Source organism: Gavia stellata, chromosome 18 (assembly GCF_030936135.1).
Source record: "Gavia stellata isolate bGavSte3 chromosome 18, bGavSte3.hap2, whole genome shotgun sequence".
Lineage (NCBI taxonomy): Eukaryota > Metazoa > Chordata > Aves > Gaviiformes > Gaviidae > Gavia > Gavia stellata.
Genome location: NC_082611.1, coordinates 3,138,711 through 3,165,139, shown reverse-complemented (window position 1 = coordinate 3,165,139; position 26,429 = coordinate 3,138,711). Strand labels below are relative to the sequence as shown.

General features: G+C 48.2%; 1 protein-coding gene across 1 annotated transcript in view; it reads right to left on the bottom strand.

Moving 5' to 3' along the window:
• CACNA1H (calcium voltage-gated channel subunit alpha1 H) overlaps positions 1–26,429 on the bottom strand; it is a 258,550-nt gene that overhangs the window by 99,170 nt on the left and 132,951 nt on the right. Inside the window, exons 3-6 of the mRNA XM_059826531.1 lie at positions 24,830–24,963; positions 20,090–20,187; positions 14,772–14,931; positions 5,101–5,416 (exon numbers count right to left, since the gene is read on the bottom strand). Coding sequence (XP_059682514.1) covers positions 5,101–5,416; positions 14,772–14,931; positions 20,090–20,187; positions 24,830–24,963 — 708 coding nt within the window. The remainder of the gene's footprint in view (positions 1–5,100; positions 5,417–14,771; positions 14,932–20,089; positions 20,188–24,829; positions 24,964–26,429) is intronic.

Sequence of the window (26,429 nt, the reverse complement as noted above, 5' to 3'; positions counted from 1 at the left end):
AGAACTTGGTTGAGGTACCCTGAGGTCCCAGCAACAAAGCAAGAGAAACAAGCCCCAAAAAGGTCCCTACTAATACCCATCTGAGCGACAGCCCAGCTAAGAGGAAGATGTGCGAGTGGGAACCAAGAGGAAAGACCTTGCCAATTCCATCCTGCCAGCAGGTTCCAGGGTGGGGGTTTGCGCTTAGTCTAAGAGAAAGCAATGTTAGAGCTTCAGGTCTTGTCTCCTCAAACAGTGACAGTGAGTGACAGTATGGATGAGGAGGGACTTCAAGCTCATTCTTGTGTTTGGTCATAGCAGAAGTGCATTGAAGTGCATGTCACTTTTCCTTTAATTCAAATGGAAGATATGGTTCCCATTACAGATTTAGCTGAAAGATTTCCAGACAAGGGAGAAATCCTCAGGGAAGGATTTCAATCGTGATGAACAGAGCCTGAAACAATGCGAAATGGGCAACGGCTGTGGAACAGATCAGGGCACCAAACAATGGTCAAGTGAGACAAATGAACCTTTCTCTTTCCAAACCTGATGTCTCCCTGCCAAGGTCTGTACCTTCTCAGCTGGCAGGGGTGCAGATCCTGGCAGAAGCAGAGTCAGCACCACGGAGACAAAACAAGCTCCTGATCAGCACATAGCGCAGGGTCAAAACAAATAAATCCTTGATTCGATTGAGATAGCTTACACAAGCTCCCAGGGGCTTTTTTGACAAACTAGAGCACAGAAGAGGTAGCTTCACATGGAAACAAAAGGGCTATTTCAGCAGGTGGCCTGCAGCATACGGCTGTCACTGCCAACTGTCGTACCTGCTCGGGCAGCCTGCCATCGCGTTAGGAGTCAAGTATCTGCAGAAGGACAAATGAAGGAGGATATGGGCGGCATCAATTCCTCACTTCCCCACCCCAAACTTGTTCTCTCTCTCCTGCGCTAGTCACCCACACCTTCGTGGCTGTAACATACTCCCGGCTTTGGTGAGGCGCAAAGAGAAGTTCTCCATCGAAGCACAGCATCAAGATAACACCTTGAACTCTTGCTGCTGCTGACAGTTCCTTTAATGCTGCTCTATTTCCAGACATCTTTCTTCAGAAGGTGATTCAGCTTTTCCTTTCTTGGGCATTCTTATCATGTTGTGCGCCTGCTGGGCTGTCTTCAGCTCTCGTGAACACAACCAGGCTTTTTTTTTCCTGACAGCAGCAAGGGGGCTGCTGAATGCAAAACAGTCTCCTCTGAGAATTCCCTCACTAGGGCCTTCTGATGACAGGCCAGAGATGTGTTACTTGTGTGACTTGATTAACTTGTTAACCGAGATGTCTTCTTAAGCAAAACCCCGTAGAAGCAACATGCACTCAGAATAACATAAGGCAGAAGCAGAATCATGAATCTGAGAACTGCGTCCAAGGACTAATTTCAAGATGGTCTTTCATTAAGGAAGCCCCTTAGAAAATGCAGCTACTTCCAAAATACAACATGTGAAGAGGCCATAGAAAAGGTAACTCAGCCAGCACCAGCTGTGTCAGAGCCCCTCTGAACTGCCAGACAAATCGTCTCTCTTGTTTTGGATGGACGTTTCCAGAAATGTCCATGTAATTTTTTCCTGCACATTTGCTCTCAAAGTTCAGTCCTTCCAACTAAATCCTGGAAGGAGGCACAGAGGAACAGCTTGTTCCCTTGATCTTGTCTTGGTTCTGCCTAGCTGAATGTTCTGGCTCCTTCAACTTTGCCTCGCTAGTTTTGCCAAGAGCATTGCCTCCTGATATAAAGTGCTATTATAGGTCTTACTTATCTGGAAGTCAGACATGAAATCATCCAAGCAATGGTTCTGTGGTTTGCAAAGTAGCCTAAATCATCTCTTTGTCCCAAACTGTGTATCTTACCAGCCATCCATCCCCATTTTGTTTTAATGGGGTTTCTGCATTCAGGCCTGGCCACACCGAGACTAACGGTTAGGAAGATGGCAGTGTTTTGGTTGCTCCACTGAGACTGTCAGTAATTCAAATTAAATTGGACTTGGTTAGGTGGGTAATTCATCATTTGCAGTGTGACAACAATACCTGTAATTACTGCTCTTATTGTTGCAGCTGAAATTCATGTGCAATAAAGGGATCTTAATATCATGCCAAACCTCACAGTTAATTTAGGTTCCATCTCCTTTCATTTATTCTGTAATAAGCTAATTAGTTCACATAATTTGCCATTGAACGTGCCTTTGTAACAAATATATACATGAATTAGTCTATTACACAACAAATGAGGGGAATCAAAACATGAATCATTTGCGGGATTACATAAGGAATTATTATCCTTTCAAACACCCATGGATGCAGCCATCGTCTTTATTGCTTTAAGATTTTAGTATTTGCACTAGGTTGGTTCTCATGTCTGATGCCTCTGACTTACTCATCTGCTTGGAAGGTCAACTATGCATTTCACTGTTTGGTACGCCCCGCTGCCATGTGCCAGGTTACTTGCAAGTTCAGGATCACTACCATGAAGTTAAATGTCTTTCAGCCCAGCTGCTTAAATCCAAATGCTGGCAGCTGAAAGAGCTTGGCCATACTGCTAGCCTCCTGCCTGGGCACACCATTCACAAGGACGTTTTGGAGTAGAGATTTTAAGATTTTCCCTGTCAAAGTCTGCTTTTGGTTTTGCTTGTTTGCAGTCTGCACGGTATCAAACTGCGCCCTTGGAAACTCTTGGGCACGAATTGCAGTCACCGCACTTGGAAGCTTCCTTCCCAATCTCACCTGTGGGGCTCATTTCACCAACCTCCCTTCTGACAGCTCTTAAACCATGCTAGATTTCCAACTCATTTGGGATAAATCATGAGGGATGCTCTATCCAGCCGAGTCCTAAGATAGCCATTATGCAAACTGGAGGCTTGCCAGACCTTGAGGTTCAGTCCACCATTATAACTCTTGCAAAGTACCAGGTATTCATTATTCCCCAGAAGGGATCAGGACAATTGGACCTGCCTCATCCAGAACACAGAGTGCTTTCTGCCCTGTAATTCAATACCAATTCACAGGCAAGCTCCTGAGCTACTGAACCCATCAGTTCTACTTTCTGCACTACTTACTTTGAGGCCTCATCTAACTGCTGACCTGGTGCTACCCAGCTTCAACTATTAAATGTAATGAGAGCACAACTCAATAGCTTTATTTGCTAAATGTTCTCTGCTTACAGCAATTGTTTTGATTTAGCATCCAATCTCTTGCAGTAATGATTTACTGTTTCCATATCAAAGTTAAGCAAGCATCTTACTCCCAACAGCTGCTTCTTTACCTGGAGTTAGATTGTTTTCAGCTTCTAGAAGTGAGTCCTTACTTCTAAAAGGAATAAAGATGTCAGAAGAGTTTCTGGCTGGGAAAACTCTTGAGCATTTGGATGGCCTAAGCAGCACTAAAACCAATCATAAACCTCGTGGCAGCTGCCAAAATGATCTATGGATACGATATCCAACTTTGCCAGACACTCTGCTCTGCCCAAAGGAATCAGTTGAAACCTCTGCTGTGGCTGGTGTGTTCTTCCTGGCTTAAAACTTACATTTTCAGGCTGAGGAAATGAAATACCAACATGAAATGAAAACTTGCAGCCTGCAAAAAGGCTCTGGAAGGAAAAAGGAAGCAGGACCCCTCGAGAAGCACCTGCTCATTTTCAATGCACTAGCACACTCCGCAACACATCGCCCTCTGCCCTTGCTGTGGCAAGAACATTGCTGCCCTGTGGTGGGAGCCAGACAGGACCTCCTGGGCACATCCATCAAGCTCTGTCAAAGACCTATGCAAGAGCAGAAAAAGGAGAATGCAAGTGCAGCCAGATACCTATCTGGTATTCTCACTTTGTTTTCCCTCCTTCCTTTATGCAACACTCCCTACCAGTCAGGAATATTCAAAATTACTATGGCAGCTCCGCTCTTGACATACTAATTCCAGGAGAGAACCAAAGCATTTTTAAAAACGTAGCTTAGTAGATACTTGGGACTTGTCTGAACCCTTCTGGATTTGGTTTTGAGCCTCTGACACCAGCAGCAGTGTGATTCATGGTGTGCTACTGTGACAGCATGAGAGCAAACAAGATGCTCAGAGCAAGCAATCGCCCCTTTACTGCTCCCAGAGGAAAATCAAAAGTTATTAAGTTCATATTCTAATATGAAACTAGAAGGAAATTCATAAATGAAATTTAGAGCTCTGAACGAGTAGCCATTCATCGTTACCAAAACTAAAAGGAGAACTTTTTCTCTTTTTGGAATAGATGTCACCTACACTTCAGGAGGACTAAATAAGACAGGGCATCAGCCAAAAGCATGAAGAAATTTGTATTAAAAACAGAAAGTGCAAATTAAAAAAGGAAAATGGTACACAGATCATTTAAAATAGGCTAGCCCTAAGAGACCATAGCCTCTGGCCTGTGTAGATGAGCTATCCAATGTTCCAGAGCTACAAATGCTTTAAAAATGCTTCAGTTGCTGGAGTGGTTTCGCACCTGTAAAGGCTCCCCCAGCCTGAGCTAGAAGCACTCTGGTCTCTAGTGAAGAGCTGTACAGGTACTTATCAAGAGATACTCAAATTCCACACAGGTCATATCTCGTCACAGGTATTCCAGCCAGAAAGGACCACTAGGATTATTTCTTCCTCCCTTCAGCATACCATACCACCAGTATAACCCTGCAGTTCTAGAATCCAGCCCAAACCATGCCATCGAGCTAGTTCCTACATTTTAGAATGATATTAAGTCTTGCTTAAGGACTTGGACAACACTCTCCATTTCCTGATACTACAGCAATAAATAAAGACCCTAACTCTCAAAAATCCCTGGGATCTCTCCAGGTGTGATTTGCAGTGCTAGAACTTGCCATACTTTTGTCTGCCCCAAGAAATGTTTTCCCCCCTTCTAAAATGCACTAAAAAAAGGCTGTTCTCTCCAAACGCTTTCTTGCACCATTTGTGCATGTTATTGTCTGATTCATTTACTCGATGCGTCTTTATTTGCAGTTTCACGCAGGTGCGAGCAAACTCCTTTGTCTTCCGATGCATCTACCAAAACCTTTCCAAGCAAAAGATGACAAAACAAAAAGAAACAGAAAAATCTTTAGGAGAATCCTACCTGAAAAATAGCTATCCAGGCATATCCAATATTATCAAAATTGATAGCTCCGTTGTGTGGGTTTACGTCCCCTGCCATGCATACGTTGTAATACTGGTTCCAGTTTATGCAGGCATTCCTGCTGCTGAAGTCGGGGTTGTATAAACTTGGGGTGTAGGAGTCCATGCTCAAGGTGCACTCCACCTTGTACTCCTTCCTGTTTGGGATGTTGGAGCATTTCTGCATGCCGTTTTCACGATGCGATGAGCAGATGAATGGATTCTCCTCTGCTTCGTCTGTCCGGTAGTACGGATGCAGGAAAGTAAGGTTGTATGTCCTGGAGGGGAAAGAAAGAGAAGGATGAGAACAAATGATGCACCCCTTGTTTCATCAGCAGCAAAAGGCACTGGTTACTGAGTGTTATTCCTCCTTTGTCCTTCAGCCCCATCAGACTGGGGAAAGCAAGCCACAGTTGAGATATCAGCCCCTACCTTTGTCTACAAAGCTTTTTGCTTACAGCATCCTGTAAGGCACCAGCGATCTTTCAGAAAGATCAGCCTGAGCTTTCCCAAGCGAACAAGGCAGTTGAAAGTTGAAACAAGAGGGTATAGAGAGAAAAATCCCAGCAGGCCAGTGCTTCCCACAAATCTAGGTAACTTTTTATTTCCATCTAAGGATTTTAAGATAGCTCTTCTGATGCTCAGAACATGCTTCAGAAAAGCTGATGGCAAAGCAGCTTTCCAATAAATTTGCCCCTTAGCACCTCTCTGGGATGAGCGAGCTGAACTTTACCAAGGAGAGACCCAGCCACAGACCATCTCAAATTCCTTCTGTACTTACATAAGAAAAGAAAGAGCCCACATCAACATGACCTGTATGCTTAGTGCCTATCAGATTTGATTGGCCTGGATAAAGTTTATGGCTCTGTTACAGCTAAGATAAGCAAATGCTCTAATTACAGCATGGCGTGGATGTGCCTTTTCCCAAGCCGTGCTCTGGGGCAGATCACCGTACCACCAGAGCCCAGGACTTTTCATGCTGTTTGATTAGCATTAGTGAGACCCACCGGCACTCACACTGCTAAACACCGCTCAAAATAAGAGGGTGCAAAGTCCTAGAGCCAACTTCATCTGCAGGGATCTAAGACGCTATATAATCAGTCAGGAGGTAAGGGAAAAGGCAACACACAAATTATACGACCAAGTGAGATGTAGGTAGAAGATAAGCAGGTAATTCTTCAAGACAGAACAGCTGTATTTTTATCTGTTTCTGAACATACCTAACTATTGAATAAATTTGGCTCTAATGAGTGCCAAACTAGTGTTATTCCATACAATTGCTTGAAATTGCTCCCCAAAACCCTTGAGTCAAGCAGGAGTCACTCAGCAACTGTACTTTAAGGAGAGAGCAATTCCTGTAGAGCAGAACTGAGGAGAACTTAACCCTGAGCAACTTTCCTGCAGAATTTGGTTCTCCTCCATCGATTAATTACTTGAGACAGTGTTGAGGTATTGGGTGTTAAGGGTTCATCCAGCTTCAGGGATAGGCAAGAGTAGCACATCAGAGGAACTGGGCATTGTTTGCTGGTGATTAAACACATTCACCAGTAATTCCGCTCCCATTGCACAGTGTTCCTACACTTCTAGGCAACACTAATATCTTCCTCCCAGTTTTATGCCTTAGATTCAAGAGACAAGGAAGAAACTTGAAAAATGTTTTTCCTCCAGGACTGCCTAAAAGCCTTCTCCTTTCCCTCCCACGACTGGTTTCACTTGGAGGAAATTTCCATATAAAACAAGCTGAAGAAAAGGCTGAGTGCTACACTAGCACGGTGTTTGCTAGAAGATCAGATTCTACAGCCAGCAGGGTTTGTCACACAGAGGGGGGTATTGCGGAGGCTTGCAAAGGATTAAAACACACTGAGGCACAGGGATGTGTCTGGGAGTGCTACAGACTGTGGACAAAGACAGCTGGGGAACTTGAGAGAAGAAACAGAGGGAGGATGAGAAGAGACACCTGAGAAGTGACTTCTAATTCACAGGTGGCAAGCAGAGCCCCAACAGCTCTCTTTTGGTCTTAGTGAGTACACTGAGAGGGGCTCAGTTTAGATGCAAAGGCCTCCTGCACCCTCAAATAAATGTGGTGGGGACCCCCCACACCTGGGACATCTCTGTTTGCAGCCACAGTCCTGCCCAGGGAGGTGCTGGGAGGGCTCTGCACATCCATGAGACACGACAAAGCCCAGGGCAGAGCCATCCCAGCCCCACCAGCCTCAGGAAGGCCATTTTCTTCTAAAACCTTCAGGTTTGAGAGGCAATGGGTACATGTCTCATTAGCCTCCTCCCAAGAAACTCAATAGCAGGTGCTCAGTAGCTCTGAAGTCTTTCAACCGGGACATTGGGATCAGGGCTTTCCATACCCTGTGGCGGTGCAGGGGTCTAACACCCCCAGAGCCCAGACCAAGCCTGGACTACACTGTGCACTGCCTGATACAGCAAAGTAGCACGGCCACAGGACTCTGGGGTATGACCAGCTTCCCTGGGGCTGACTTCACCACTCTTGAAACCAGGACTTTGTGGATTACGGGCAAAGAGCTACTCTATATCCCTAAGATGATGCAGGAAAGGTCTCATTTGGTACCTTATCATCAAAGCACCTGGACCTCCAGCTCAGGCTCAACGTATCTCTGCAGTTCCCAAATCCCCAGTGTGACAAGACATGCAAACTTAAAACTTCATCTGGGAAGCTCAAGGCCCAAACCTGGTGCTTGGAGCAGAGGCAGCCACAGAGGCAAGTCTCAGACATTAACCTGCAACCCTAAAACTACACATTGGACTCCCAGCCCTGCAACAACCCTGTGTTATCTGGGGAACATCCCTTATTCTTTCTTGTTTCCCTTCAAACAATGCTGATCAAGGCTCTTTGATCTGGATGTGCCACTCCAGTGACATACTCTTCCAAACTACAACTGATGATCCAGGAAAACTTGCTCCAGAGCCAGGTGGAGCTGTGAAACTCAGCAAATTCTTATTTCCTTCACCACCCTGGAAGCAACACCCCACCACAACACCAGCAGCAGGAGTCTCCGGATCACAAACACCTTTTGGCAGCAGGCAGGTTGGGAAGGCTCAGCACACCGCAGCTCATGGGCCAGCGTAATTAGGATTCTACTCAGAGCAAAGCTGGACTTGCAGAGGGAGCGGGACCATCTGGAGGGATGATTGTGTAATTAGCAGCTATGGCTGCACAAGCTCCTTTCCTGGGAGCGGTTTCATGTTTAGACGCAGACACACACATGCCCATGCCAAGAACACCAACCATGGAAGTGGTGCTCAGACAGAAGGGCTGATGCATCAGCATGATGCTCCGCTCCGACCTCACACCCGAGCTCCCCTGCGAGCTGTCTCTGCCACCACGGCACAATACACACAACATTCAGCGCCACACGCGACTCTGCAGCTGTCTGCCTTCCCAGCTGCAGGAATCTTGATAATTGTTCATTGTCCCAGATTAATTATCTTCATTTCAGTCCCCAGAGCTGATCTCTGATCTGCTGATACGCCCACCCCAGCCTGGGCAGGCCGGACAGGGACACAGCTAGCCAGGGAGCAGTGTGCCAGTCACTTCTGCTGGAAGCCCACATACCCAGTTTTGTTGGAAGGAGGGGATGCAGCCAGGCTGGGGACCTACAGGACCAATTCCCTTCCTGTGCAATGCTTCTCTATTCACTCCACATTGCAACTGGAAAGGCCCTTGATGAGCCACATACACAGATTTGAGAGGCTGAGTGTTTCCCACGAGTCACTGCTGAGGAAGCTTTGGGCCGAAGGAGAAATACTGCCTGCAGACACAGCACCCTGGGCTGTGATTTAATAAGCTGCGTAGAAAAGATCTAGGCACAAACCCTCTGGAGAACCAAAAGAACGACACACTTTGGTGGCTGTGGGAAGGAAATAAAACCAGGAAAACAGCACAGCTTGACTGCAAAGGGTAGATGAAGCTTGATTTGGTTCTGCTGCTGCCTAACTGATTTTATTCTCCCCTTTTCTCTGCCTTGCTCATTTTTGCAATTGTCCCCAAAATCATTTACAAACTAAAAGAAAGTCCTCCCTATGACAGGCCAAAACCAGTCACATGGGGGCCAATTTCTGCCCAGCCCTTTTCAAGCCCTTCCCTCTCCCATGTCTGCCCTGAGCACAGAGACACCATGAACATCCGTCCGGCTGGGAGGGACCTGCATGATGCTCTGCCATCACCGAGTACAGCGGGGAAGGGACACCCCAACTGACAACAAGCACTGCAAACTTAAGACCTTTTCCTAGTTCCTCTGCTTGATGACCCTGCTGGCAAAACTGAAAAGGGGAAAGAAGGAAGAAGAGCAAAAATGAGAAACAACAGTGTTGCAGAACGAGGGAATCCCCAATATCAACAAAATAAATGAATTAGCTCTTCCAAGACCATCTACCTCCACATGCAGGAAAGGTCAATCTGACTTCCTTGTTACTTGCCAACAAGCACAGTCCAAATAACTTATTAATGGTAATGAATCCACTAATCACGAGACCCTTGTGCTCTGGGGAGAAGACATGAGAAACTAAGCCCCAGAATGGATCTTGTTATCACATTAGAAAGGATTAACACCCCTTTCTCGGCCAGCTGCCCAGTGCACATCTTTCTCTGGGCTTGCAGCAGCTTTGCAAAGTATTTTCCTTTCTCTGTCCCTGGGTATGTTCATGTGCAGGAAGGACAACAGTGGGGCAGGAAATTCCATTCGCTCCCATGTCAAAGGAGGCTGAACAATTATTCTCTGCTCCTTCTTCACCCAGGCTCAGTCCTCCCAGCCCAAGCATCCCATGCAGGACATCACCCGCAACTGCTGAAGTACGGTGTGTGCACGCTGAGCACAATCCTGCTACAGCTCTCCGAGGAGCAGAGGAGGAAAGGGAAAAGGTGGAGAAACTCAGCACCAAGCAGGATCCATTCCCTCCAAGAGGGGACTGCTGTCTGGAGGAAATCCCGCTGACAACCCAACGTTGCAGCACAGAGCGATGCCAGGAGGAGCAATTAAGCAGAACTCAGAAGTACCTTTCAGACAAACTCGGAGCTGTCTGCCTTGGCCGTCTGTGCCTTCTCGCAGCTCTACAAAAGCCAAGGAGCCAAAGGCGGTACAATGCCAAGCAGGTACAGAGTTAATTAAGACTGAAGTGCTCACATTATAACTGTCCTGCAGCATTAGATAAATATAAAGCACTTCACAGCTCTCTGCCCTCTCCTGCTTCCAACCCACTGAGTTCCTTGAAAGGCTCCACGAGGGGGAAAACGCTCCCCTGCATAACAACACACAAGCAAGGAACAGCCCCAGCAGCAACAACCCAAACAAGCTGGGGATGACCCAATTCTTTTATTTACAGTGATAGCAGCTCATGATGGCAGGATGGAGCCAGCGGTGCTGCGCGGGGAGACATGCATCCCAGAGATCTTACAGATAAACTGCTGGCTTCCCTTGCCCTTCCCACGCATGCATACCGAGCCTTCCTCTCCGACCAGATCAACCAAAAAGCCTTTCGGAAATTCCCCCTCCAGCTCCCACTGTCAGGGATCTCCTGCACTTGCTCACACAGTGGCAGAGTCCATCCTGGCACTGCTGTTCCATGCCAGGGGAAGCGCAGTCCAGCCAGCGAGCTCCCCGGGCGGTTGAAGAGGTGTCTGAGCCACCAGAGACCTCTGAAGCACCAGTCTGGTCTCCAGGGCTGGCCGGGGAGTGACAGCTTCTCACATGTCCTGAACAGCAGTGACCCACTCCAGTTTATTGCTTGCCAAGTCACTACTGCAACAGCCCAGTAACTGCCTGCAATTCCTTCAAAGTCACTACTAAAAGTGACTTAATAAAAAAATAATAATAAAACAATCTCCTTTCAGCATGATTTTGCATTGCAACAGTGCAATTTTCAAAGGGGGAGAGAAAGCAGATATTTCCAGGGCACCTCAAAGAAGTCCCCAAATTTCCATCAGAATGTACTATATTTAAAAATAGTTTCTTTACTTGAAGCAGCCAACTTTCAAGGGGGATTTAAAAGAAAAGGTTTCCACAGGAAGAAGAATGATGGCAAAATCAAAGTCATTTCTTCCAACTGATGCCTGCCTGCTGAATGGCCCAGAAAGCTGCTGGCAGCGAGTGTGCAAAGAAGCATGCAACAGATAAGAAACTATATTTGAAACACCGGTCTCTGAGCTCACTTACACTTGCTTTACTCCAGAAAACCTCTGGGGCTATGACCCTTCCTTGCCTGGCATCCTTGCTTGTGTTCAGATGCTCACCCTCGCTTTAAAGCGGTTCTGCTTTCATCTGGGAAGGTTTGACACCACTACCAAGGTGAGTCCTGCCAGTGACTCGGGTCTTCCCCTCTACAGGGCTGTAAGGAAAATGTGAACCAGGACCATCATCTCTTCAGCCCCAACCCAGATGCACAGCACGCCTGTCCATCCTCCAGCCCCTCACAGCCTGCTGAAGGGATGGTAAACATTATTTTAGGCTGAGTACAACAACACTGGGATTTAGTGGGACTTGGCAAACAAAACTAAATGACCAGAATCTCATTCCCCCTTTCCCACAGAGCTCTATTCTGTTTACTTCTAACCAAAACCAGAGCTTAACTTTAATCCTGCATCCCTTTTGTTGTTGTTTTTGTTCTCTTTGGCAGCTCTCCCGGGAAAGGGACGGATGGTCAGGGCTCTACAGCACCGATGCCAAGCACGGCAGCTTGGCACAGGGATGGAGGATGAGGGCACAGAGTGATAGACCCTCTCCAGTCCAACCCTGGGCTTGACTTTGCCTGTATCTCCACACCACCTTGCAGGCAGATGGCATCTTGCCGCTGGTCACCGGGACCTGCCAGTTCAGGCCCAGTGCTGTATATTTTAGCCCTTCTTTACAATAGCTGAATGATGTAACCCTCCAGTGCTTTCCCTGTTACTGCCACACCAAAGTCTCTCCATGCCTTTTCCCCCTATACAACCTGCTGTTGGGGTGTCAAAGACCACTGCAAGGGTGAACCATATCCTGGTGACTGGAACTATGGTTTCAGGAGAATGAATCGGGAACAACGGAAAAGATGGGAATAGCTTCATCTGGATTCCCCAAAACTTTCACACCAAGCTCAAATCAACCCGGGACAGCTTTTAGCTGGAAGTGAAGGGACTGGCTCACTGCAGCCAGGTTTCTCAGGTCTAAAGCTAACCCGGCAAAACACAGATCAAGACAGTAGCTTCAGTCTGGGTGATGGCACCAGAGCAACCCACATTTGGTACACTGATACTGGCACCAGCAGAGCTGGAGTAGCCCTGTCCTGCAACAGAACTGCCCCGTGGGCATGCCAGAAGCCTCATTTCTCCAAATTTCTCTGGAATGCTGTAACTTTGTTCACAGTATCCCTGAGCACACGGCATCAAGCAACAGGTCTTTGGCACAGGCAGTGGATAGCGCACAGCCACCCAAATTCACCACTACCCGCTGCTGCGGGGGACCCAGGCACCAGCGCAGAGCTGCAGTGAAGCGGGAAGGAGAAGATCTCTCACAAACCTCCTGCCTCTTCAAACACAGGTCCTGAGGCTTAGCGCAGGGAACCTGATTTTGCCTTCGGTGACCAGGACCAAGACCCTGGTAAAAAAATCCTGCGATGCCTTTGATGCTGCTAATGGCCATTACATAACAGCCTGCTTTCCACGGGCTGCTTAATATCTCTGCTTAGCAAACGCTTCCCCTGTGGTTAATTTTAAAAGCTCCACTTTGCAGGAAATCACACAGCATTTTAGAAACCTGGTCAAAGAGATGAGAGGGACTCGCCAAAGCTAATTACAGCTCTGTGCTCAAAGCACTGCCTGGACGTCGTGCCTGCCCCATGCAACAGGGCCACCCGAGCACAGCTTTACCACCACTCTTTGGGCTTTGAAATGACAGCTCAGGGGTTACTCTGAGTGACGGAGGGTCTCGGTGACCAGCAAATACCTGCTGCGGGCGCAGGAGAGCGCTCACAAGGTTGGAGCACCAAGATGCAGGAGCAGAAGCATACACATATGGTAGACTCATCGATTTTCTGCCTTTCAGCATCTCTGATGGGATGAGTAAGTGCCATCAGAGATGGTCTGCAGCAGAGGAAGGCTCAGAGAACTGAAAGCCACAAGACTAATCAGTGAGAGGCAGGAACAGGACCTGGGGTAGAGCTGAGGGATAATCTCTGCTTGTCTCCCAGACACAATACAAGTTGTAGACAGCAGGTGATTACAAACAGATATAATTACAAGCTCTATCTTATCTTACAGAGCAAGAGTTGCCCTGATTCACTGGTCTCAGGCATTTCCTCACCTCTGAGCCACTGACATCTCCAGCAGTCTCTGACAGGAGCCCTTCGGAATGATTTTCCCAGGCAGACCTCCCTTTTCCGCAGGAGCTTGCAGGCTGCACTTGGCGTTGATCTGTTGTGCTGATGGGTTTTAAGGTGCGTCCTTACATTGCACCTCTGAAGGGGCAAGTGCAGAAGAGCCCAAGCTCAGTATCAGGCTGAGGGATTGCCGGGGAGCAGCGAGAGCAGGACTGTCCCATGGCAGGGCATGAACCAGGAGCCAAGGATCATGCTGGTGCCAGCAGCACCTGCATGGACAGAGCCTGAACGCAGCAGGCAGAGCCCAGGGCTGGCAGCAGGGGCCATTCAAAGCCCCAGACATGGCAAGTGAGGAGTCAGATTCAGGACCCATATCCAGGGAGCTCAAGCAGGAGTCAAAGAAACCAGGAAGACAGAGCTAGAGACAGGCACACCAACAGCACAGCTCAAACCAGGACTACAAGCCACAGGCTGAGCTTAAATAGAGCTCCTGGGCCATGGGCAGGGTGTGGGTGGGGGTCCTGGGTGAGGCTCATCAGGCTAATTAAGGCCTATTAGCACCCTCAGCACCTGGCAGGGATGCTGGTCCATGCAACTGCCTAGCTTGGAAGAACCAAAACTAAAGTTTGCATCAAAAAGAGCAGGTGATCAAATGTGCTGCCCATCCCTGACGCCTGTGCCAGAGCGAGAGTGGTGTACAAACATCTTTAATACCTTTCACATCAAGCTTCTTATCTTAATACACCTACAAAGATTTATTTGTGTGTTTCAGCAGCATCTCCCTGGTGCTGTCTGTACCAGGGTGCGGAATGTCTCATCACTCACTGCCAGGTGGTGTGGTGTGCTAGCTGACCTCCCAGAGCTGTACAGTTTTGGGAACTGACAATTTTAGGAGAGCTCTAATGCTTTTGTTTGTTCTAAATCCTCAAATTCCCGGAGTCAGGGATCTCAGCTTCCTTGGACAGAGATAATCCAACCCACTAACATCCTTGTCCTTCAGGTGCAGAGGAAAAACGTGAGAAAGCCACTCCAAACCCTCAGTAACTTGCTGACAAGTGGGGGTTTTTCATAAAAAAAGAACTAGCCAGACTTGGGAGTCCTGGAGCCAACAACCTTGTGAATCAAGATGACAGCCCTGTTAAGAGCTGCCATTGCAGCTGTGTGCCATGGCCACGTCGCGCTCTCATCCCCGTGCTGCTGGATCCGGCCCTGGCGGCACCCTGGCCGGACGCTAACCCTGCTGACTGCCGGGGTTTCTCCGGCAGGGGAGGGGGAGAAAGGAAGGAAAGGTGGAGATTTTTTTGCTGTACTTACATTGCAAAATTCCTGTCTAGGAAACACCTGTTTCTCAGCAGCCCTGCCCAGAGCTGCACACCGACGATCCCAAAGATGAAGAAGACAAAGAAGCACAAGAGGAGGACGTTGCCTAACATAGGCAGAGTATCTAACAGCAGGGTGACGAGTATTCGCATACCTGTGGGGAGAAGGAGAAAACAGGTTAGAGGAACCCTTTGATGGGGAGAGCGCAAATGCCACACCGATCCCAGCTGCTCTCAGGCTTGGTCTCGCAGCCAGCGCATCCTGGGCAGAGGAATTGGGATGTTTATGTTTTCCCCTAAACCTTAAGGCTGAAAAGGAAGGTAAAGAGAGCAAAAGGCTTAGCAGCACATGGGAACAAACAGCGTATCTCTGAAGGGTGGACTTAAGAGTGGGATTTTCAGATGTTTTCAGTAACACAGCACTCAACAACACACAAACATGGGCAATGCTGCAAGACAGTCTTTCCTGGAGAAACGCCCCCACAAACCATCAGCCTCCAGAGAAATTGTCAAAATACATATTTATAAACATATTGAACATCTCTCGTGAATCACACAAATTGTTCCCCTAAACAATACAGAGCCTTGTGTAGGATGATAGCTGTGGCTGCTCTCTGCGCCTCCTCCGTGGACAATTCCTCTTCCACGGAGGACTCCTCTCCTTGCTGGCCACCACCGGCAGCTGAGAGCCATTCATGCTCCGAAGCTTGCAGGACTGCCAAGCAGGAGAGGCAGGAGAAATTTTAACTTTTTTTGAGGGGAGAAAGCAGTATGCAAATATTTTTTTCCTCTAAGCACAGCCCTCAGCTCTGCTCCCTTCCCCTCCTCCTGTGCAGGTTCCCGGGAGAGCTTCCCAGCTGGTCCCGCAGCTCTCCGCAAGGTTCCCTATGAACCTGTGTGCAGAGCCCGGGCTCCCCCTGCACCTTTGCTGCCAGGGGAATGCTGATGTCTGTGCAAGATCTTCCATCCTACATAAGAAGATTGAGGAATGAGTCAACCTTACAGAGCCTTAGCTAATCCTTGCATCTCCGTCCAGCATGCTCCCAGCGTCGCTGCCCAGGGGAGACTGGGCAAGGAGACAGGGACTGGGCTGGCACCTGGGGGCTGCCCTGTCTCACATGCCAGGGTACCTTCAAACTCAAGGATAAAACAGGAATAAAAAGGGAATAACGACTTGAAGCTCAGCACTTCAATAGAGGTTAAATGAACCTCTGAGACACGGACCAGCCATCATTTCAACACCTGATAATTGATGAGAGAACTAATGAAAAGAGGAAGAGACAAAGGCAAATGTTAAATTATAAAAAAGAATAAAACCAGAAACCGAGCCTTGGGAGCCCGGCGCTCAGCAGACAGCGGGGCTCAGGTTTATGACAGTGGAAAACAATGCAGCTGCTGGGTCATCTTTGGAGGCTTTTTCTCCCACTAACATGCTGCTCTGCAAACACCTTTTCCTGCCTGCCTGTGTGGAGCCTTTTCTCCCTCCCTCTCCCCTAGCAGGATGGTGCTCTCCATTAGTCATCCCATTTGAAAAGAGCGGCATTTACACTGACGCAGTCTCTCTTCCCCCACCAATTTCCACCTTGGCTTCTTCCCTCAGCCAGCTCCCAAGTCCTGCCTGATGCCTCTCCTGCTAATTCGGTGACGAGGCTGGGCTACAGCCTGGCATCTGCAGACCCCAGGGATGGGTGTTGGGAGCAGCGCCTGTGCAACCTGGCACCTCCCAGGACATGGCAAGCAGCGCTAGCAGGAGCCAGAGCCCCGTCACGCCGCTTTACCCGCCTCCTCATGTCGCTCTGCCAGCGGAAATGCAACCCAGCCAAGCAGGGCCGGAGCCGACATTACCTTGTCAGCACAGCACGAGTGGATGAACTGCCCCGGCCAAGAAGTCTGCGCTAATAAATAATGAGGTGTGAGTAATAACCTCTGCATCCCAGGGCAAGAGCCTTTCAAGGTCTCCATGCCTAGCTGCGTCTTGGCTCCGCCGTGGCTCCCCGCTGCTGGCGCCGGCAGCGGATGCCTCTCCGGAGGAGCCGCGATCCTGGCGCCCAGCCCCGTGCCAGCCCCGCCGGCTGCCCTCCCAACCCTGTCCCCGTGCCGCCCCGGCGCCAATGCCACCCCGCGGGGAAGGGACATGGCGCTGGCAGCCAGGCTGCGTTGGCGAACGCTACGGGCGGTGCGGGATGCCGGCCAGCATCCCTGCCATTCTCTGTAACCGCAACGCTGGTGCCAGCCGCGGGGACAGCACCGGCCTCTGCTCCATGTGCAGGGGGAAACCCAGAGCTGGAGGCAAATGTGGGGTTGATTTCATAACGCTTGATCCCAACACGTGCTGTCATTGTAAGCCCCCAGGAGCACATCACACTGCCCTTTAGACTTCCCTTGCAAATCTATCTTTGGAAAAGCAGAAAAGACTCACTTAATTCTCCCTGGAAAGACAATGCTGGGCTTTTCGTCTTCCCATCCCCTCCCCAACTAATATCCTTGTTCTTTTTTTTCCAAAAATGGTTAAAATTTATCTCCCTGTGCCAGACAACTTTTTTCCGCTCAGCTACTTTTGGTATTTTGGGTTGTTTAGTGGCACCATTCTTGAGATTGAATCCATCTGTTCGCTATCCGCTAAGGGTGCTCTGGGCTCTCAGCAGAATGTCAAGTGTGCCATGGGAAAAGAGCACGAGCATCAGTTAGGCTGAAATGAGGATCAGGATTTCTTTTCGTTCCCATTCCACGTGATGCCTGGTTTAAACCACAGAGTAGAAAAATAAAAATAAAGCAGTGAAATGGATTTGAAAAAACAGTGACCACTACTAAAAAAACCCCCTAACTACAGGCCCTGCCAAACATATAAATCGCAGGAATTGCATTTTTCCAGTCATTTTCAAGGAATAATTTCCAATAGAGCTGATGTTTTTATTGGCCGAGGTTCTCCTTTCTTTTCTTAACAAATAAAATAAAAATGAAATAATCTTGCGGGTGAATTCATTGTGCCTGGAAGTGAAGAGCTAATAGCACTGGCTGGAACCCAGGAAAGTGCCCAGGCATCACAGGGCTAAATCGCCAGGCTCTTTCTCATGGGTCCCTGCTTCCCCTCTGCTTGCGACTGAACGCCAGGCTTGTCTCTTCCGACCCAGCCGTAATTCGTATCTGCTCGATGTCCTTTTGCGACTGCCACTGAGCCAAACCCCCTCTCCCGCCAGCGGTGCGGTGGCCGGGGGAGCGTCACTGTTCCAGCGCTGGGGACGGCACGGACGGGGCTGAGTGGGACCTGCTGCTGTGCTGCTGGCTGGGATGCGGTGGATGTCCGAGGTAATGCACCGGCTAAGCTGTAGCATCCCCATGGATGAAAGACTAGAAACGTAACTCTGTTATTACTGGAAACTGCAAAAATACAACAAAATAGAGGGTTGTCGCTACCCATTCTCCGCAGACCCTGGATTATATCAGTCTGAAACAGTAAAAGTACCGATGTTAAAAGTGGATGGAGTTAGTATCTCATAAATAAGTAAAGTCTGTGATTATCTGCCCTCCAGGAACTGAGATATTTCTAAGAATACTAATCCTGCCCTGGCACTTGTTCAAGACACTGGTATTATTGTAAGACCAGCCTAGCTGCTCGTCAAGCCGGGCAACTCAACTCCAAACATGGATTGAGCTCTTTGGATTTAATCTCACATCCTATTAACAAAAAACTGAATATTTTCTATTGCCTGTCTTTTGAAAAAAATAAAAAAAATCGAAGCGGCAAGTGTAGCAGAAGGCAGCCTAACAGGCTTACTTCAAAGCTCCAATATCAAACTCCTAAGGAAGGAAAACACAGGCTGGACCCAGATCAAAATTTCACCTAGACTTGGAGGCGCTTGGATCCCTGGGCCTCGGTTTAATAGGCACGTAAAGCCTGAAATTCCCCCAGCTTCTGCTCTCAGCCCCGCTTAATCCCAGCTTGAGACTCCCACTATTTCAAGGGAGAGCTACGAAGGCCTTCGTGGATTTAAATAACTTCAGAGCAAGCCTGATCCTCGCCCAGCCTGAAACCTCGGCGGGGCTCCGAGCCGAGCACGTGCCAGCGTCCCTCTGCTCCTCCCTGTCCCAGCGAGGCCACGGAGCCACCGTGCTCAAAATCCCGGAGGAAAGCTGTGTTGTGCTTTCGGGCTGCTCCGAAACCCTGGTAACAAAACCTCATTAGGAAAAAAAACCCCTGGAGGGTTTCTTGGTCCCTTTTAGCCTCTCGTTTCTTTTTGTCTTGTTTTTAACTTCTAATGATGTCACTGTTGAATTTACTGCTTTTTTTTTTTTTTAAAGAAAAATCCTAAAGAGAGAAACTTCAAAGACTCCTGCGCGTAAACATCCATCTGTTCCCCTGCATGTTCATCTGAGGTACTGGAACCGAAACCCTTCTGGGGGAGTTTGTTTTGCTGTCCCTAGAGGTGCCGACATGATGGGCAATTAATCCAGGCAGGATGTTCAGCGAGGACCGGCGGGGCTGTGTCATTCCAACGTGCTTTTCAAAAGAACAGGAAATGTACTTTTTTTGCAAGGAACCTCTGTGATTTCCATACAATGCCGTTGCATTTTGAATTGAGTGGATTTTGGTTACAAGATGATGAAAGCGCTATGAAATTAGTACCTTGCAAAGGATTGCTCAGCAGAGAGCTGATGCTGGCAGGAAATTATTTCAGCTTGTTGGTTCGTCTTTCAAATTGGATTTAGAAGACAAGCAGCTGAAGCCACTTGAAAATGGATTTAGGGGCCACTTGAACTTTCTGTCGTGGATGAACCCTATTTTGTTCTACATGACAGCAAACCCTCTGTGCTGTTTTACCAGCAACGGAGGCTGCTGCGTTTCTAATCCTGAACACAAAGAAATGGAAAGACCTTAAATAGCTGAGAGGGGAAAATGAACCCATCCAGGGCAAGAAGATCCTTCTTAGAACTCACCTTTCCCCTTTCTTTATAGGAACTTCTTTGTTATTCACTTTGCACCAGGAGCAGAGTTACTTGCCTCAGAGAGCTCACAAAAATGTTGGGAAACGGCCATGAAAATTTGACCCCCCAGGTATAAAATCTACTCCCTTGCCCTTTACTAACACTGATAAGCATAATCAATGATCTCTAACTTGCCATTAAAAATGAAAATAAATTAACTTGCTCTCAGCGGCAGGAGAGTAGACTACGACTGCAAAGGCTCAGCGCGCAGAGAGCCAGCTGGGGTGGCTTTACCCCCGGGTTTTCCCAGGAGGGTGAGCCAGGCAGAGCCCGAGCTGCAGCCGGCCAGCCCGGCAGCGCGGCGGCGGTGGGGACGAGGGTGTCACTTACTTGGGACCCTGTTAATGGCTCGTAGCGGCCGAAGGACCCGGACGGTGCGGATCGCAGACAAGCTCACGTTGTGTCCGTCCAGAGAATACTCCATCATGCTGCGGGGGAAAGAGGAAAGGTGTCAGGATGTGGGATGCTCAGTCTCTGGGTATGAGCGTGCTGGGGCTGTCCGTCGCTGCCTGCGCACTCTGGGAGCCATAGCCCGGGCTTGCAAAACCACCCGCTCTGTATTTGCAGCTCATAGTGCGCATCATGCTATCGATGGGGGATATAAAGGGTATTTCAGCCTCTAAGAGACTGAAAATAGCCACACGAGCGGCGATGGTGCAGGGGCCGGCAGGCGGACGTGCTCCCGGGCTGCAGGCACAGGTAACCCAAAAAAAGCAGGACTTGGCACAAGGAGGAGCTGCAAAGTTGGGGCCACAGAAATTGGGACAGAGAGGGAGCCCCCAACTATCTGCTCAGCTCCCGCAGCCATGCTGCTCTCCCTTTCCATTAGCTTCTCGTGCTCCAGCCGGCAGCACATCCGCAGCCCTCCTGGGGAGATTACTGCACAACTCCATGCAGCTCAAAGTCAATAAGATGTTTCTGATATTATACCCCCTACTAGCACCCCAGCGTATTTTCACGCCAGCTTATCTCTCCCCTTATTGCAAAAATGTGAATAACCAAGCCGACAAATGACGTTGAAGTAGTTCGGTTTCCATTTTATTATTAAGAATAGGGAACGTTTTCTTTTTCATGCTCCGTCTCCATTTCACATAAACATTTTTCTCCCAGGCTGGGAAGAACGTTAAGTTAAGTCAGTTTTCTTGCTCTTTTATAGCAATGAGTGGCAAATGTGTGTAGTGTTGTTTTTTTAATGGGGTTATGGCTAGTTAGCATGGCTGTAATTACAATTTATGAGTTTGACTACAGGGAAGCACTTGTAAATATGTCACAAATCTCTCACCACGCCTGTTCAAATAACATAACAGCATCAAAAGCAACCCTGCGAGTAAGCTGCTGGATCCCATAGAGAAAGAGCTTTTGTTTTGTTTTTTTTTTTTTTAAATAAACAAACAGATATGGAAGGAGGAAGGCAAATACGAGCTGAACTGCTGCAACCAGGCGCTTCAGAAGCTTCAGTGGAGAGAGAGAGATTTTCAACCGAAGCATCCTGCAGCCAGGATGGACCAAAATCATTACGTGCCATCAAGAAGCAACAGCCGAATGGACTGAAGCAACAGCTGAATGGATTTCAGGCAAGAGCAGAGGGAGGTTTGGTTTTGGGCCAGCCTTGCTCAGGCGCATCATTGCCCGTGTGTCCGTGCTCTGCTCTGCCGGAGCCTTGCACTTTGTATTTGATGCCTTGATTGGGAATATCTAGATGTTCTGATGTTTGCTTCTCTGTTGTCTTTGGCCTGAAGCTGTCTGGTGTAACCCTGCGGTATCACTGGCATTGCACTGAGCTGACTTTGGCCCTTTAGCCTTAATTTGCCATGCAGAGACCCTGGTGATTTTGAGCTGGTTTTAGTGATAACCTTCCAGAGATTCTTTTTTTTTCCTGAAGTAGTTAGCGAGTCTTTATAAATCAAAACCACCTTAAAGCTTGTACGTAGGAACTGAGCCGAACATGATGAATAGGTTTAAAACTCAGCACGGCATGAAAACAGGTTTTAAATCTAACGTGTGTTCATTAAGCAGCTGGAGCAGAGCAGTGGGAAGCAGCCTGGAGCCGCACGAAGGACCACACAGTGGGAAAGCCATCGGAAATGCCCGTTCACACCTGCATCGAGGGGCCTGGAGCCAGCACCAGGTGTCTGCTCTAAACAGACCTTGCAGGAATAGACAAAGCATTGTTTAAAGTCCCTGAAGTGAATAGCGCTGAAGCCTGAATCTGTTCGCTGGCGTGGTCCCAATACAGCACACTCACAATTTATCGGGTGGCTGAGTAAGTGGATTTTAGCGTAACTGATACAGTTTTTGAACTACTAATAGCATGTAAAAGGAGTACGAAATGCTCCAGTGGGAGCTGGTTTTGTACTCCATAGAGCACATGCAGCTATTAGGGTGTTAAAGGGCCAACTCCTGGGGCCTCACTTTTACTCGGTCCTTGGGAGTTTCAATGGGGCTGATAAAAGGTGAATAATCCAGGATTTGGCCTAGGAAACAGACTTTCTGACCCTGATTCTTTGGACTTCCGTGATACTCCATTTAGGATTTGAAAGTAAGTCACGGGGGGACCTACATCACCCACCGAAGCCAACCTGAACCACTTGATGGATTCCAGACCGGACTTTCTACAAGCAGTGAAAACATCTGAAAATGTCATGAAAAAGTCAAAGGTGTCTTTGTCAAGGCCAGGCTTGGGGTCCTGTTCTCATATCACACTTGTAAACCAAGAATACCCTGGAAATGCCCGACAGAAACCTGCTGGAGCTGGAAATTTTGGGTATGCAGAGACTGGAGGTCTGGGTGGACTGGCACTTGGTAGGTGACTCTCTACAGCCTCTGGATAGTGGAAAAAAGGAGACACAAGCATTTGCGATGTCTTCTACATCGAACGGTTTCCAGTCCTTCAGCTGTCAAGTTAAAGATGTCCAAAGCATATCATATGAGCCTGCAACGTCTCCAGGGACTGGATGCACAAGAAAACTCTCTGGTTTCAGCTCTTGTGGACAACATTTTTGATGCTTGGGAAATGCTTTCAGCTTGGCTGCTGGACAGACTGAAAGGTTGTAAGCTCCATTCGGTCTGAAATTTTCCAGGGTACATTTCTCAGGCGAACAAAACATGAAAGGGCTTTCAGTGCTGGAACAAACTTCAGACACAATCTGTTGCTAGAGGCAGAATATATGTTTATTTTGTAGTTTCCCTGCTTACCCTCCACTGTCTTTGGTATACTTGCTAGTAAGCCAAATCAGCCTATTTGAGGAGACCGAATGGGACAAACAAAGCAGGCAGCACTGCCTATCACTTGTTTCCCTTCTTATCAGAAAAAGTCTCATAATAACTTCATCACATCCAACCGCTTGCTGGAAAAAGCAACTCTTGTTATTCCAGTAGCGTGCTCCCTGCTAAAACCACCTCCAGTTTTCGGAGCAGACACTGGATCCAACGGTGGTGGTGGGAGAGGTGGGAGAGGTGAAGAACCCCAGCCCACTGCACAGCTTCTCCTTGCCCTCCACCAGCGTTACCAGCCAGCCCAGCTCCCAGACCAGCCTCTCGTCTGAGAGATGGGAAATAATGTCATAGGTATGGCTCGAATATACCAAAATCATCTGGAGATGGCCCAGGATCAGCCACAGAAGGGGCCGTTCCTCTTCTCATCGTCAGCTTGAGTAATGCCAGACTGGCAGCAGGGTTTCCCGGCGGGGTCTCCTGGTGCTTCTGCTGTTTTCATTCTTCTCAAACATATGAGGTATGAGCAGAGGGCTCAGCTTTTCTGCCTGCATGAGCTATTTTATTCTCCCGCTTGGCTGGGATGATCTTTTTGATGATGTGGGGAACCTCTGCTCGCCCATCAGGAGAGCTCATCCTGCAGGTTCAGCGTGGGGAAACACTGTCGGCACTTGGGTTATGGATGGCAGCTTTCCGATCCCGAGTTCCCCCCACAACCACAGCCATGCTCTTCCCCTACTACTTCTGGCTTAAACGCTGCAGCAGCTTTGGAAAGCAAAAATAATTAACTGCTTCTTTTGTTGTCCCTGCTGTTCTTTCCTGGGCTGTAACTGCACCCGGGTTCAAAGGAAGCTCTGCGCAGGAGAGCTCATGTTTTATTCAAACCAGTGAGGCCATTCCTAATTGTATTCCAGACAAATAACACGGAACAAAACAAAACTCCATTAGTGCAGTGAAGATTGTACATCACTAATGTAAGGGTAAAATTGCCCCAACATATTACAGGAATGTTCTAATTAACCCCAGGCTGGTCATTATAAACCCAGGAATTCAGAAATAAAGCAGAGCTCTGTAATTAAAGCAGTCTATCCCTTTCTAGGGTATACTAAGCAGGTAAGAGAGCCTGGGGTTTCTAAAATCCATTTATTCATAGAAAAAAGTTTTAGACTTGCCAAGCTTTTAGTCCACTCAGTTATTCCCTACGGGTGTGAGGGAACTGGTGTCAAAAGCACCCAGATCTTCCTTATATCTGTTTATTAACACATCCTGCGCAAATAAGCAGCTGTGGGAGACAGTATTAAACTGTAAACCAAGAGAAGTTTACAGGAGGCATTTGCACGCACTTGTAATTTGGGTTAACTTCTGGCCAGCTTCTTCCACTGGGATTTGAACCTCCTGAACCAGATTTTTGGGCTAGATTCTCCTTGTTTGGCCAATTTCTGCCTCTCTGCCTCACTCTAATGGTGACTCTAATGTCATGTAGCAGGAGCAGGGCTGAGCTGTTCTGTGCTTTTTCCACCCGTTCTGGAGACAGCAGTCTTAACCGTGAGCACTGGGACATACTGGCCATCGCACGGACTAGATCAGCGTGCACTTGATTTGACAGAGATGACACTGGCAAAAGGACTGCTACTGCAAACGCAATGGCTTTCGCCCTGACATTCATACCCCACCCCATAATCCGGCGTGGTTGCCAGAGGTGAAACCAAATGAGACTCAAGAGACTTCGCCTTGGCTTGAGCCTGGCAGCTTTCACAAGACGTTATGAAAACCAGCCAGGACAACCTACAGATTTGGGTCACTGGGGTTTTCTTGCTTTCACCGTGAAGAGCAAATTTATGAGGTTTTGTTACTGACCCCGCCATCACGATGAAGAAGTCCAGGCGATTCCATGTATCTCCAAGGTAACACTTCTGCCCGAAGATCCCCAGAGCCACCATCTTGATGACCATCTCCACCGCAAAGAAAGCGAAAATGAAGTCGTCAAATGCCTGGAGACCAGTAAAAGATTATTACAGTCAGTTCTACTGCGCTCTCTTATCAGGGAAAGGGACAGCAGAGGCACTCTGTATACCCTGGCAGACGCTGCACGGCAAAGAACTGCTACCAAAGTGACACCTACCGAACTCAGAAATAAAACCTGCAATACCTGATGGGTGGTGGCAACCCCTGAGCACAGCTCCTGGGTCACTCCACTGCCTGGGAAGCATTAGCAGCTTCTATTAATCTACTGACAAAGATACAAGGACATCACTGTTGGACAGGCTGGTTATTTTTAAACCTGTGTGTTCAACAGCAGCTTGTGGTTGGGTCCGTGAGGTCTCAGCAACTTGCAGTGGAAGCTGTGTTTCCAGACTGGGCAGCTCATACCTCCTAGAAAGAATTTGCCCTATCTAACACAGGGGGATGCGCTTCACCTCTGATGCCTTCATGGACTCCCAAAGGGACCAGGTTCCTACCCACAGACCCAGCCACAGCCAGGAGCGAATGTGCACATGAAGCAGAGGCTGAAGCAGTACCTATAAGGGTGGTTCTGCTGCACGTGAGGAATGACTGTAGCGGTTCCTCGTGGTGCAGAGGCTCAGGGCATCCTGTGGGCAAGCCTGTGTGCCCAGCGCAGGAGCCTCTTGATGAAGGTCAAAATTTTGGGGTTTAGATTACTGTGAAAACCAGAAGAAAGAATAAAGGTGTGTAAACTAATCCATTGCTGCCCTATAGAACATGCTTCAGCCTTTACTTAAAGAATGACTTCTGTAGGGTAGTGGGGACCTGGACAGCTGTGATTTCTCCAGCCTTCCCGGGAGACTATAAGTACATGCATGAAATGTGGAGATACTTGAAGATACCATGAAATGGACTCTGTTGTAAATTCTCTTCTGCATGTTGCCTGTAAACTTGAACATCAGAAGATACAGATTGCTTTTAAATCACGTGCAGAGGCTTTGTTGTTTTAAATGACAGACTTGATAAAGTACAGGAACGTCTCGATCTACAGACATGACTGCTGCTGTCCAAACCACTCTCTTAATGACCATACTGTTTGGTATTGTGTCTCTGGCACTTCCATATTGAGGCCTGAGTGGATTAATGGTAAAATTAACAGAGCATCCACATGGAAGCCAAGTTCCCACCGTGCATCCATGTACCTCTGCACGGCTGTGTGTGAGCACCAGCTTCTCTGGCTGTTGGCTTTATCAACCAACCTTTCCCTTGATAAACTACATAGAAGTTTTGTTCCATTATTTCAGTTCATTTAATAACTGGCATCCGAACGCCTCCATAAAGAAGTTCAGGCTTTTCTACCTCATAGTCTGGCTTCCATTCCCTCCTGCAAGCTGTGACAGGGTGAGGGATAACGATGGCTTTACTTGCAGCACTTTTCTGCCTGCAAACCCTTCAGGATAACACGCTGGGTTTTGCAAATATACTCAATAAGTTGTAGTTATTCAGCTGGTAT